Here is a 14,268-nt window from a genome sequence, read left to right as displayed (position 1 = left end):
GGCAATGCTGTCATGGAAAATGCGGAACACAGTAAAATGTGTGGATTTGGGCAATGGTTCCCAATAGGGGTGGAACGGTTTATAAAAAAAAAACACCCAAACCATTCGGTTCGACTGTTTTTGGTTCCGCGTGTCCTGTTCAGTTCATAACAAGCGCAACTACTTTTTCTCATTTATTAATGAGGCGAAGCAGTGTACAGTAGCGCTAATGCAAGCCAAGATGGTAGTGCGCGGCTGTGGCGTTGTGCAGGAAATGCCATCCGGGTCATGCCCTTCCAGCGCTACAGCAGCCAATCATATTGTAGCGGGGCGCGTCCTGCCTTGAACTCGAGTCCAATCCATAATAATGCGAGAGAGACCATCGTAAGCCACCACTAGTCTGTATCTCTCCAAGACAGGATCTCTGGTGCATAAAACGGACAACAGGGAGTCACAACTCACCGGACATAAAGTTGTCCCGAAATGTATGGACCTGACTGGAAGTCTTAATCAATGCTGCTAGTAACATAAAGATAACGTTTATAGAGTGAACGTAATGCATGAGCTGAGCTCATTCACATATGATTATCGGTTTACATAAACCGTGTCGGTTTATGTGCTTCATATAAGAATTATGTAATAACTTGAGTTTTTATTTAGGATAGTAATGGTTAGATCAGTGTTTTCAAACCTTTGTTGAGCCCAGGAATTTAGTTTATATTAGAAAAACAAGTTTTAACCTAACTATACAAAACAATAGATTTTCCGAAGAGTCACCGTGTACTAAACAGAACCAAAAACAGTGACCGATAAAACAGAGATATTTACGAACCAAACCATTGATATTGTGAAATGTTCCACTCCTAGTTTCCGAGATATCCCGAATTTTGTGAATACTTTGAAGTTAAAATGGTTTGAATCAGTTAAAGAATGTGGAAGGATGAGGTACATTGTAAAATGTTTCATTTATTTAAATATGATTAATTATAATGAAGAATGTGGATGAATGGGAAAAGTTGGAATTTAGAGAATGTGAAAAAATGGTTTCCAATGTGTCTTAAATTTGGTGAATGTTTTGAAGATGTGATTGTTAAGAATTGTGGAAGGAGTAGCATGTTGGAAAAACTGCCGCGAATCATATTACTAAAATATACTACATACTACTATAAAAGATTTTGGTACAGAATAAAATTGTTAATTTGCTTAGTGTTCATGGTAAAAGGTCTACTAATACCAATGCATCCCTCAACATTCCTTTGCAGAGCTTCAAAAGACATTTTGGATGTCTTACCACTTTACAAAGAGGGGGGGCAAGGCATTATCTCCCCCAACACCAACACCACTCATCAGAGCAGACTCGTTACTAGCTAACCTCCGAATGGGAAAGCATTTAAACGAACGATAGGATAAACAACTCCGTTTTTATTTGCAGCCGCAAAGTAGCGTGTGTTCAGAGGGCCAAAGTATTTCCAGGTGGCCCAAGCCTGCGACGGCCTTGTCGGGCTTAGATAACAATTGAGCCTTTCTATCTCACTGAGTACATATCAACAGTACTGGGGAGCGACTCATGACATGTAACGACATTACATAATTTAATTACAAAACGTATGTAATTGTAATTCTTGACATGTGAGTGCGAATGGTTGTTTGTTTGTATGGGACCAGTTCAGGGTGTACCCCGCCTCTTGCCCAGAGTTAGCTGAGAAAGGTGCCAGCACGCCTGCGACCATAGTGAGGATAAGCGGTATGGAAAATAGGTGGATGGATAACCCATCCATCCATCCATTTTCTACCGCTTATCCGAGGTCGGGATGCAGGGGCAGTAGCTTTACCAGGGACGCCCAGACTTCCCTCTCCCCACCCACTTCATCCAACTCTTTCGGGGGGTTCCCGGGGCGTTCCCAGGCCAGCCGAGAGACATAGTCTCTCCAGCGTGTCCTGGGATGTCCCCGGGGTCTCCTCCCGGTGGGACGTGCCAAGAAACACCTTACCAGGGAGGCGTCCGGGAGGCACCCGAATCAGATGCCCCAGCCACCTCATCTGGCTCCTCTCAATGCGGAGGAGCAGCGGCTCTACTCTGAGGTTCTCCCGGATGACCGAGCTTCTCACCCTATCTCTAAGGGAGAGCCCGGACACCCTGCGGAGGAACCTCATTTCGGCCGCTTGTATCTGGGATCTTGTTCTTTGGGTCACGACCCACAGCTCGTTACCATAGGTGAGGGTAGGAACGTAGATCGACCGGTGAATTGAGAGCTTCGCCTTTCGGCTTAGCTCCTTCTTTACCACAACGGACCGATACAAAGTCCGTGTCACTGCAGACGCTGCACCGATCCGCCTGTCGGTCTCCCTTTCCATTCTTTCCTCACTCGTGAACAAGACCCCAAGATACTTGAACTACTCCACTTGGGGCAGAATCTCATCCCCGTTGCTTTTGGAAATTTCCAAGATTACAATTTTAGTTCTATTTGAAGAATTGCTGCAAGAGCTTGGATCTTTTTCATATCACTTCCTCCTTCTAAAGCCTGCGATTGGCTCTCTCTGGTCCTGTGCCATTCTGACGTTTTTCTCAAACATTACGTACTTTTCCAAATATGACCTTCAAACACCACCTTGTGGTCCAATATATTAAATTGTCTGAGATTTTGAAACGGTTGACTCATAGTTACACTTTTGACCACGTAAAAGAACATCGACTTTTGAACATCTTAATAATTTGGGACTTTTTTGGGGAACGTTCACTTATCTGGGACATTTGTCATTAGGTCAACATGGTATGGTATGGTGGTTTTCCACATGGGGTAGACATATAATGCAACAAACATTTTTTTATGTACATACATTTCATTGTTTTGTTTACTGGTTATTATTTGTGTAAAGAACAAATATGTGATGAATTCCAAAATAATGATCTATACTTTTAATCCACATTGTAGAGGAAACATCCAACAGTCCTGTTGATGCATTCATTAAGAAATTACTAAAAGTCATTATAATGTAATCAAATGTAATTAGTTACATTACTTTGAGAATGTAATTGAAATAGTTACACTACTATTTCATTTTCAACATTTCCAAAGTAATCTTCCCAACACTGCAACACTATCAATATAAAATCTTATCCTTCCTTTATTTGTGTGTTGATCGTTGAGTGGTATTAACTTACATCTGTAATATCTCCTGGTTCACCTTTCTGGCCCTGTGAGAAAACAACAACAACAACAACAAAAAAACAGTTAATAATAGATGCTGTGCCCAACTATTGAATCTTCCACTTCAATAAATAAATGCCACGCCTCAAATACCCCTCCGTGCGATTAAAATAATGTGGTGTTAGAATAGTGCAATATATATTCTTTCAATCTAACACTACCACAGCAGCAGATTTACCATGGAGTCAGAGACGTAATTGATGATGGATAATAGTGTAATATTATTTTTAAATATCATTATTTATTTGAGGAAAACTACCATAAAAGATATACAATATGATCATAAAAGTTGCCCTGTGACCAGTCCAGGGTATAACCTGCGTTGTTAAAAAAAAAAAGAGTACATGCCCAGACATTACTGAGTTAAAGTCATCTTACAGTAAACTCTCCTTTGTATGATTAGCCAAGTAAGATATTGAAATGAAAATCTCCTGCAGTGTCACTGGATCCATGAATAGAACAGCTTGGAAGAAATAACCACTGGTACCTCAACGTCTAAACATCTAAAAGCTGTAGGCTCAAAAATGAACACAGGACCTTCATTACACACACACCCACACGTACACACATGTACGTACACACGCACGCACACACAAAGCTCACCTTTGCTCCAGGTGTTCCTGAGACGTGGCAGTAGAGACGATAAAAAAAGAGTTAGCACACAGGTTAACATACAATGCAAAAACAACACATTTTAATGTCTCTCTCGACACGCTGATAAGCTGTTTTTTCTACCACTTTAAAGTACTCCACTCTAAAGAGAACCCTGCAAAAATGTGATATTTTGGTACCCCAAATTGCCCATTTGGATGTTGCTGAAACTCCATCTTGAGCGTAAAAGCGTTAAAGGAAAAGGCAGATGTTTCATACCATCCGCCAGGCAGCAGGCGATGGTAGAAAGCACATCATTTACAAGGTGACCCCAAAAAATGTACTCACGCTTTGTTTTGATCTAGGTGTTTATTTTCATATTTAAAAGTCTAATTAGTCTATGTAAAGAAAATAACATTAAATTTGACCAGTTCACGGTGTAGGGTGTACTCTCGCCCAAAGAGAGCTGGGATAGGCTTCAACACACCCGCGACCCTAGTGAGGATAAGCGTAAATGGATGGAAGGATGGTTATAGTAATTTAATGGCATTAAAGAAGTGGTACGTAGACTCCCTCTAGTGGTATGAAAAATAATCACTGAATTAATTGTTCAAGCTGTGCATAATGTTAAAGTGGTTTAACAATTCTAATCCAGTGCAGCACATTTTTAAAGTGTAGTTCAGATGCATTTAAATACAATTTATTTGTTAATCTTTTAGAACTGTTTGTTTCCTATCACTGATTTAGGTAAACATTTTCTTTAATTCGGCAATCGATATTAATTTAATCATTATTTATGTAATTTTGTTTTCTTTTTATATTTCTATATTTAAGCACAGTGTTGATGTAGAAAATGTGCTTAATGTTACAGTGGCGACCAAAAATATTAAATATACTTTTTAGGGATAAAAACTCTACCTCGTTTATGCTGAACATTCAATATTCAGTCTATATATGCCTACTACCTACTGTATTTTAATTTTACTCATTACGGTGTTACTCGAAGAGACAAGTATTTTTTGAGGCGGTACTTTGTGTAGAGTTTGAGAGAGGGAGAGACCTACTGGGTCTAAACAAAAAATATACTCGGCAGTCAAAGAAAGTACATTTTTAGGTGCACCTTGTATGTATGTAAATAACATTATTACACGTATTAACCAATTGTTGCTGTTGTTTGAATGCAACATTGAAACATTTGAGCTCCTAAAATAGAGGAAATAACACATTTGCACTGTCCAATGAAAATCATCAAAAGAACATTTGCGTTTTTTGTTTTTAGTACAAGGCCAGACAAATCACCAAATTTGAGGGAAATGAAGGACTTTTGAACATTTTTATGTAAAGAAGTACATGCTTCGGCAGGGTGAAGAAATGGTCAGCATGTGTGCTTCACATTTTGGAGGTTAGGTGTTTGAATCCGGGCTTTGGACTTCCTGTTTTGCGTATGCATATTGTCCCTGTGCTCACGTGGGTTTTCTCCCACATTCGAAAAATGCATGTTAGTTCCATTTAAGGCGCGAAATTGTCCAGGGGTGTGAATATGAATGGTTGTTTGTCTATTTGTGCCGATTGGCTAGCGACCAGTCTAAGGTGTAGCCCACCTGTCGTTCAAAGCCAGCTGGGATGGGGTCCAGCTCACCAGGCTGAAGATAAGTGGTGTAGAAAATAGGTGGAATTACATACTTTTCATTGGACAGTCAAAATATAAAAATATTTCCTCATATTAACTTTAAAAATTCTACTGCCAGTCAAGAAAAATAAAAAGTAGCGCACATAGAAGCCAAACTTAAGAAATGTGGACTTCTAATGAGAAACTATGTAATTTAACACTGCTGACAGCTACGGCTGCGCCTGTAGTTACTGCCATTATGTCTTGCACAGTTAGCAAGCATGTGAACGGTCACAAAAAAGCATCTTATTCAATCAACAGGCAGGCACTTGATTTCACTCATGCTTCCCCAGTGAGTTTTTTTTCCTTCTAAATATAAAACTCATTCATGAAGCCCTAATAGTTTTCTCTTCACATCACACACAAAAGCACTGAGAGAGTGAGGGATAGAAATGCGAAGCTGCGTCTCCTTGAATTGAGGTATTTACTTTAATGGGTCACACATGTGTTTTTAACACCATGCTAGAAAAAAGACTATAGCTTGTGAAAAAAAAAAAAAAAAAAAACTTTAGGGAAGCATTTCAATGAAATCCGCTTTTTTTTTAAATTTTTTTTTTTAAATCATGTATTTACTTTGAGGTGACAAACAGAAAATAAGGGATTTTCTCCACCTGCCCCAAAGTAAGTAACATGAACCTGCAAGTGGTGGGTAATTTATTTATGAGAGGATTGAGATAAATAAATTACAACCAATGGGCGGCGATGGGTCAGCGGCGCAGATGGGGCAACACTCTCCGAATGGGATTTCGGGCTTGGGGCAGTCTCTGAGCTCCTCGCAGACTATTTCGTCACACAGGACGGTTCCGGTGTCGCACACGCAGATGCGACACGGCTCGGGCTTCCACACGTCCTTGTCACTAAAGCGCTGGCCGTCCTGCAAGCAGCTAAGAGCATCCTCCTCTGCGCCGGCCAGAGGGCACGGGTGTCAGGGCATGTGTGGATGGGAGGGGGAGGGGGGAAGGAGATTGAGTAACAAGATAATCACATAATATGGATTTCATAGGTACAGGTGCATCTCTACAAATTAGAATATTCTAGAAAAGTTCATTGGTTTCAGTAGTTCAGTTCAAAAAGTTTATTCATTCATTTAACAATACTTCTCAGAAGACAAATTCTTACCTAATTTCTATACTAAAAATCATTTTGATATGTTTTAATTTAATATTCAAATTTCTTGATTTGGGGTTTTTATTAGTTGTAAGCTCGTCAAAAGATGGAAAACATGAATTTATATCTATGATACGTTATATCATGGGAAGTTGTAATATATAAGAAAAAAGTCTGGATATTTACAAGTATAAACAATCATAATTTTATCAGAATAAAGTTGTATTTTTTTTATAATATAAAGTCAAAATATTATTTCATTTATCTGTTAAAGTTTGAAGAGGGAACAAAGTCAGATTTCAAACAATTGAATTTGAAATATACAACTTTATTCTCATATTATATTAGAATATTCCGCTTTAAATCACTAAAAAGACATACTATATTCTTATCATTATCCACCTTTTCTTCTACCCCGCACCCTCCACAACCCCGATTTTATTAATTCAGTGATTTCAGATTTATGTGATACATCACAATTGTACCAGAGCTTTTAATTGTCTCAAAGCTAAGGTAGGGAATTGTGTTATAATTGGTTTATTATAGTCTGGTCCCCAGCTATGCAATGCAACGTTGTTAAATAATACATCATGAACATTTATTGAAAAATTATTTCTCCCCCTACTCTAACTTATTAAGATGCACCTGTATATGTTGGAAACAGTAGGATGGAATACACTTACCAATTGGTCCTCCTCATACACACATCATAACTAGTTCATCCAATACTTAAAGTTGTAATTCTACCATGATGCTTGCCTGGTTAAGTTCCATAAGAGAGGTAAAACATTATATACACCCGTCAGTGTGATGCAGTGCAGTTTGACACCACTGCAACCACTTTAATCAACAGCAAAATCGAGCAATATCATCTTGACAGAGTCATGTGTTTCGTGCATGTGTGCTTCCTGTTGTGGCTGCTCGCTCAAAACAAATAAAAGTAGCACACTAATTTGCATTAATTTCCGTTTGACACTGTTGAGTGAAGCCTGACGTTTATACATAAACCCATTGTGATTCACAACACATTTGTTTGCGTTGTGCTTCCTGGAACTTACACAAGAAAGTGTCAAAAGACTGTAAGTTAAAATAGTTCCTTCATTCGGCACCATTTCCAAAGGATCTTGCCGATTTAGCAGCATGAGCGAGAGCAGGGGTGTGCAACCTACAGTCCGGGCCCATAGAGGGCCTGAAAGTGCTTTTAAAGCTGACCTGCTATTTTAAAATTATTTTAAAAAGAAATAATAAGCCCCCAAAATAATTTTACCAACAAATGGTCAACATACATTTTGTGATCGCTGCAGTCATTTGCTCATAAATGTAGTATGGCCCTCGGATGACTGAAAAACAAAAGGCTTTTTACCACTGACCAACTATACATTTAAAACATTGGATTGAAAAAGAGTATAAATCGGTTTGGACATAGAGCAATAGTAAAAATGTAAAATTAATATATCCTAACATAACTTCTTACAGTCTTTTGTAAAACAAAACAACAACAAAAACACACAAATTCACTAAAAATGTGTGGCAATTATGAATCACATTGGTTAGTATAAACTGGGATGCTTAATCCCATTTACAGTCAACCTAGGACATGACCACAGGGTGGCGGTCTAATATTGCAGGATTGAGCCTTGCAGGAAATAACTTCACAAGAGCTGAAGACCATGTGCAAATAAAAAAAAAATAATACAATAAAATAAAAACCTTAAATATAGGGCTGGATTACATTTATTGGACAGGAGAGACAGACTTGGCATACCAACGTCAATTTGGCTGGCCAATCCGATGCCTCTCAATGCTGCTACTGTACTTTAAACCCCCCTTCCAACAATGAGCTTGTTGGTCCTTTGTCGCACTGGAGTTTATTTTTTCCACTCACAGATGCTGTGATTGCATGTGCCACTCATGCGAGGAAGTACAGAAAAGCTCCCCCACCCTCCAAATACAGTAGCCGTGGTTAAATTTTGGAAAAGTGCTCAGGTGGAGTTGACCTAAAGGCCCCCCATGTGCCATGAATGAATGAGGCCTTTCTGGAGGGGACGGACAGAGCGGGCAATTCACAAACCTTTGGCCTTGCATAAACACAGCATGGGTTTTTGGGAGCCCACCTGGGTGCCGGGGGTTGGGTTGCTGTCTGAGGTGGAAAAGTGCTCAGCATTCATGTGCACACCTTCTGATGTAGGCACATGTCCGCTTCAATCAAAAAAAGATGTTGCAACAATGCAAATGAGACGCCTCTCTCTCGTGCTGGCAACTTTGCTCTCCAGAAGAAAGGAGATGAGGGTGGGGGATGAAAAGCATAAAGTGCTCCCAGGTGCATCTTGAGGAGCTGTTTTCCATCTTATGCTGTCTGGTGAAATTGTAGCAATCCACGGACCTGTTTTTTTCTTCTTCTTCACTAAAAGGGTCAAAAAGCGACCTAAGACTCCTCAGATAACTTTACTACCACTCTCCATCCCTTTTTTTTTTTTTTGTCCAAGTTAACAGTGAGAAAAGAAGGGGGTGCATTATAACAGAGGGCCCAACATTTTGGTGAGGGTAACCTGAGACCTGACTGGCTTTGACTTTGGCCCAACTATCCCACTTTTGTCCCCATTTTTAGGCTTAAATACATCTTGAATTAGCTCCTTCTGAAGATGATAACAAAAGCCCCCATTTTATATATTTTTTTCCAATCATCTCTTGCTTGCATGCAGGCTGACTGTCACATTTTATGGCTAATCTTTAAAGCAGATGGAAAACTTGCTTATGGAACGCTATTCCTGGAGCCTATCCCTCACTCTTAAACCTCTCACGGATACTCAATTTCACTTCAGAGGGACTCTATTGCCAATTTATTTAATTACTGATGGAGTGGCTATCATTTGAAATTGTCATGCAAATATTAGTGGTGAACGTGAAAAAGGGAGGCAAGCACAGATTTGCCTGGATGCCCTCTGACAGTAATGGAATGTGAACACTTTTCACCAAAGGCCCTTGTAGCCTGACCACCTTTCAATTGTTTTTGCCCAGCCCCTCCTCGTCACCCTCAATATCAGTGATTATCTTAAGTGTGACACGAAAGAATCACTGAATTAGATATTTAAACTGTGCATATTAGTGTCTTAAACTTTTTTTTTTAAATCCAGTGCAGCACATTTGTTACGTACAGTTCAGTTGTATTTAACTTTAAAGTATAATACATTTGCATTGAATCGTTATTAAAGTGAGTTTTTTTTTAAATTTTGCTATATTCACGTGCTGTGTCAATGTTCAAACAATGAATAATGTTACAGTGGCTTACAATTGTATCCAATTTTGTAGGAATACAAACTTTTTTTTTTTTTTTTATGAACACTTGGTCCGACTAAGCTGTTGTATTTTAAGGTTGGTTAATTGTGGTGGTACTTGAAGAGCCACCAAATTTTTAAGCGCAAAAACTTCGATAGCCACCGCGATATATTAAGTGCATCTAGTTAAAAGGTGAGCGTGGCATTGCTCATAAAGCCCCCACAGGTGTTCATCTTTGGGGCAGCAGGAAGAGGGAGAGTAAGGAAGACACCCAAGGGGGAGTGAAAACCTGTGCGAGTGGTTTATCATTTTTCACTTTCACTCACTTACATTCACATGTATAGTTACGTTTTATGTCACCAGGCAAAGCAGTGGACACGGGCAACCATCCCACTTAGTTGCCAGAAGGTCCACACAACTGTTAGTCACGCACACACACCTGCTCTTCAGAGCCAGCGAATTGTTTTCAACTTGTGCGTAAAAGCACCGCACTGTGCGCAAAAACGACCACTTGGACTCATAAGGATAAGAAGAGGCAGTCAGAAAAGTAAAGGGAACTTACGGTTATCGTCCTGACATTCGACAATGGCTAATAGGCACACTTGTGCAGCTGCAAGTAGCAGTAGAGTCCTTGAATCCAGGAAGCTGAACATGTCTAAATATTAGACACGCAGTGACCCTGGAGGGAAAAAGAAGTTTTTGCGCGAACGGAGTCTCTCAAGTGCGTGTGTCCTCCAGTGATTTCAAAGCCGCACCATTCGACAGTCACCTTTGTTGAGCGGCGACGAGGGGAGGAGGGGGGGAAATCCGGCAGGCAGGACTCGGACCTGCAGGAACAAGCTCAGCACCGACCGCTTTGCGGGCCACAAGCGGTAGTTTTATGTCCCTGTTGCCTTCAATGAATCTTCGTATATTCCCAAATATCAGCCCGGCCCCTTACCCCCAGTTAGGCTGAAATCTGAGCTGACTTTCCCTCCCATTCTGTCTCCCAGTTCCCCCCATACCTCCTTCCATCAGTCCTAGACCACTCCTTTCCCCACGTGCTGCCACTGAACCCCCCCTGTCCAAAAAATAACTTGCTTCCCAACTTTGCTTCCCTCCCTCTTTCCTTCATGTCGGGTTCATAGAAAGCTTTTCATGCAGCTTTTTTTTGTTGTTGCTGTGACCCCAATGAACTCCCAACAGGTGTCACGTGGGAAAAACACATGCAAATCACATGTAAACGGAGCCGCACAAAAGAATTTTCCCTCAAACGTTCCTAAAATGCCTAATGCCTAGCAGATCATGGCAACATCATATATCACAAAAATATGCCTCCCTGTGGAATATGACATAAAAGGCAAACTGATTGCACCCCGAGGCTGACTTGAAAATACCGACTGTGTTTGCCTCGACAGGTTTGTTCAAAGACGCACATATTTTTGGGTTGTTTGCGCTGGACTACAATAATTCATGGAAATCTCGCTTGAGCCAAGTCGTGCCAAGCAGTTCTTGCAATTACAAAACATGACATGCTTAAAAAAAAATTGCTCAGTTATTACACACACTCACCGAACCAACTGGAATAGAATATGGATGAAAGGGGACATATTACGGACATTTTTTACGATTTAATGTCTTGTATACAAATATTTGGGTTGCTGGAGTGTCTGCCCATTCAATAAGTTTGAAAACACACAAACAAATCTTTTGTGAGCTGTTTTTTGTTGTTGTTTTTTTAATGTGTCTGTGTGAGCCTTTCTGAATTTTGGTGGATTGTAATGTAACAGTGGGCCAAATTTACAAAATACCGACACCACACCGATTTTCTACGCCCATAAGCTAGGCTCGGCGAAGATCTGCCATTTTCACGTCACACCTAGCAGGCACATAATCAAATCTTTGACAAAATTGTCAATGTGGGGATGGGGGTGTGATGTGAGTGCTGCATGCACCACATATCCGGATATGCAAACTAAGTGACAAAGTATAATTTGGCAACTTGGTGATGAAGTGCTGCCTCCACTAGTGAAAATTAAAATCATGCTTTGATTCCATCATTATGGGGCTCGTTTTTCTCTTCAGAATCTAGGCTGTTTGAGAACTCGTAGCTAGCTCTGGCAAGAGAAGCATTGTACACCCTGGACTGGTTGGCAGCCAATTGCAGGGCACACATAGACAAACAACCATTCACAAACACATTCACAACTATGGACAATTTTAAGTCCTCAATGACCCTAAAATGCATGTTTCTAAATCCACACAGGAAGGCTTGAGCTGAGATTTAAACCCAGAACATCAGAACTGTGAGCCAGACATGTTAACCACTACTTCAACACAACTACAATGATGTAAATGTTTATAAAGCACCCCACATTACATAAATGACATTTACTTTCCGGAGCAAACGTTTGTGGCTTCAATTTGTTTCTAAAAATAAATCATAGGGAATACAGTTTTGGCTGCATCTTCTTTGTAAGGTCTTTCACCCCTAAGCAGGTTGTGACCTGTGGGATTTGACCTTTGAACAACTCGGCCACTTTATTGGCCAGGGGAGCAGCTGGTGCACCACCAAGTCTATTTTCTACTACCTCTGCCATCTAAGGGGGGAAAAAAAGAAAGAACGTGTTTTGTTTGTTTGTGGGGGTCATCAATTTAGTTCCTACTTAAGAGTGGCACATTATGATTATGGGGAAATCCTGTCATAAACACCTGCAAAGCTCCACAGGCTCCACATTTGGACAGCATGAGACTACTACTGCCAAAAACAATTTCATTCATTTACAACTTGGCTTGACCCAAACAGAGAAACATTTGACTTAATCCTATATTAGAAGCTACCATTTTTACATTAATTTTCACACTGACATGGAACTTGTGCAGTTTTTGTCGTCCGTACTGTACAAGTAGAATGCATCCATACATTTCCTATTGAGATTCTCTTCATTAGGATCGCAGTTTAGCTGGAGTCTATGCCAGCTGACTTTTGACGAGGGGACAAGGGTCCACCCTTGACTGGTTGCCAGCAAATTACCAGCAAATTACAGGACACATATCGAAATTATCCTCATTTGTGTCAGGGGTGAAACGGAGTCTATCCCATCTGACATTTGTAGAGAGAAGCGGAGTCCACCCTGGACTGGATCCCAGCGAATCACAGGGCACATACAGAAAAAGAGTCTTTAGAGCCTTCAAGGAACCTATCATGCATGTTTTTGGAAAGTGAGAGGAAGCCGGAGAAAATTCTCGCAAGCACAGGGAGAACATGCAAACTCCATACAGGAAGCCCTGAGCTGAGATTCAAGAACTGTGAAGCAGACTTGCTAACCACTAGGTCACCAAGCTGGCCTCTATTTGACTATGTAACTGTAACTTATAATTGTTTCTTTTTTTTTTGCATCCGAGTGGAGGTCCCATAAAGCCTGCAGCTTCACGATCAAAGTCACAGGATCACAGACTACCAATTACACATCCATAGACTGCAGATCTAATATCAGCTTTGGAGCTGGTCTCCTCTACAATCTGGCTGACGGTTAGGGGCCTGTTGGTGTGGTGTTCACACGTTCAAAACCCATGTACGTGTGTTAGGGTCATTGATGTGTTTACAGGAATGAAATCTGCTGGGCCACCAACCACATACAGCATGTGGACTACATACCAGGAAAATTACTTTGTCTTACTGGCTGATCTTTACACTTTTAACTTCTAGTTTCTCTTGCCGCATACTCAAACAAAAAGTCAACAGCAACTTGGAGCAACACAATTACTAACATTATATTTCCTGGTCGCATAATATTCCTATGTTGTCATTTGTTGTCTGGCACTGGAGATAATTCATAGGACATAATTTAAAAAAAATGGCATCATCAGTCAAACTCATAATGCTGTTTCCTTGGCAACATGGGGAAGACAGCAAAGCTGCCATATAACGCAGGAAAAGGACAGGCATACCAGCAGGAACCCAGTCAGATAAAAATAAAATCAGTTTGTGTCACTAGAGAGTCTCTGATTTGTATTTAGATTTTTTTTCTCAAACTGTGTGAAATCGTGGCCAAATAGTGAAATTGCACGCAATGTCTTGAGTGACATCCATAACTGGAATAGTGTCAAAGAATAGGTTAACCAATGTATAGTACAACCTGAAAAAGTAAGGACATGCATATGCACCACCTCGCTATGAGTTTCTGGTTCCATGGTTATTATGACACGTTTCCTCTTTGCCATCACTGCTACCTGCTCTGTGGTGGCTTCACAGAAAAAGAAAAAGGCTATTAAAAGTTCATTCCTTGAAAAAAAAAAAAAAGAAAAAAAGTTGTGAACCACTTTCCTATGTCGCTGTACTAGGGTTATCATAGACTGGTCAATAGAGGGCACTAGGGCACCAATAAGACACACACACACAAAAAAAAAAAAAATACAAATGAAATAATGCAATTAAAATATTTTGAAATATGTGTA

At 40.2% G+C, this 14,268-nt stretch overlaps 1 protein-coding gene across 1 annotated transcript in view; it reads right to left on the bottom strand.

Moving 5' to 3' along the window:
* The window catches only part of col2a1b (collagen, type II, alpha 1b), a 59,697-nt gene extending 48,979 nt beyond the window's left edge, over positions 1–10,718 (bottom strand). The window contains 5 exon segments of the mRNA XM_061687643.1: positions 3,143–3,175; positions 3,792–3,808; positions 6,139–6,348; positions 10,394–10,510; positions 10,601–10,718. Of these exon segments, the coding sequence (XP_061543627.1) occupies positions 3,143–3,175; positions 3,792–3,808; positions 6,139–6,348; positions 10,394–10,484 (351 nt within the window). The 5' untranslated portion in view covers positions 10,485–10,510; positions 10,601–10,718.
* Positions 10,719–14,268: the final 3,550 nt, after the last annotated feature.

The sequence above is a fragment of the Phycodurus eques genome, chromosome 10 (genome assembly GCF_024500275.1).
Source record: "Phycodurus eques isolate BA_2022a chromosome 10, UOR_Pequ_1.1, whole genome shotgun sequence".
Classification (NCBI taxonomy): domain Eukaryota; kingdom Metazoa; phylum Chordata; class Actinopteri; order Syngnathiformes; family Syngnathidae; genus Phycodurus; species Phycodurus eques.
This window is presented reverse-complemented; position numbering and strand designations above follow the sequence as displayed.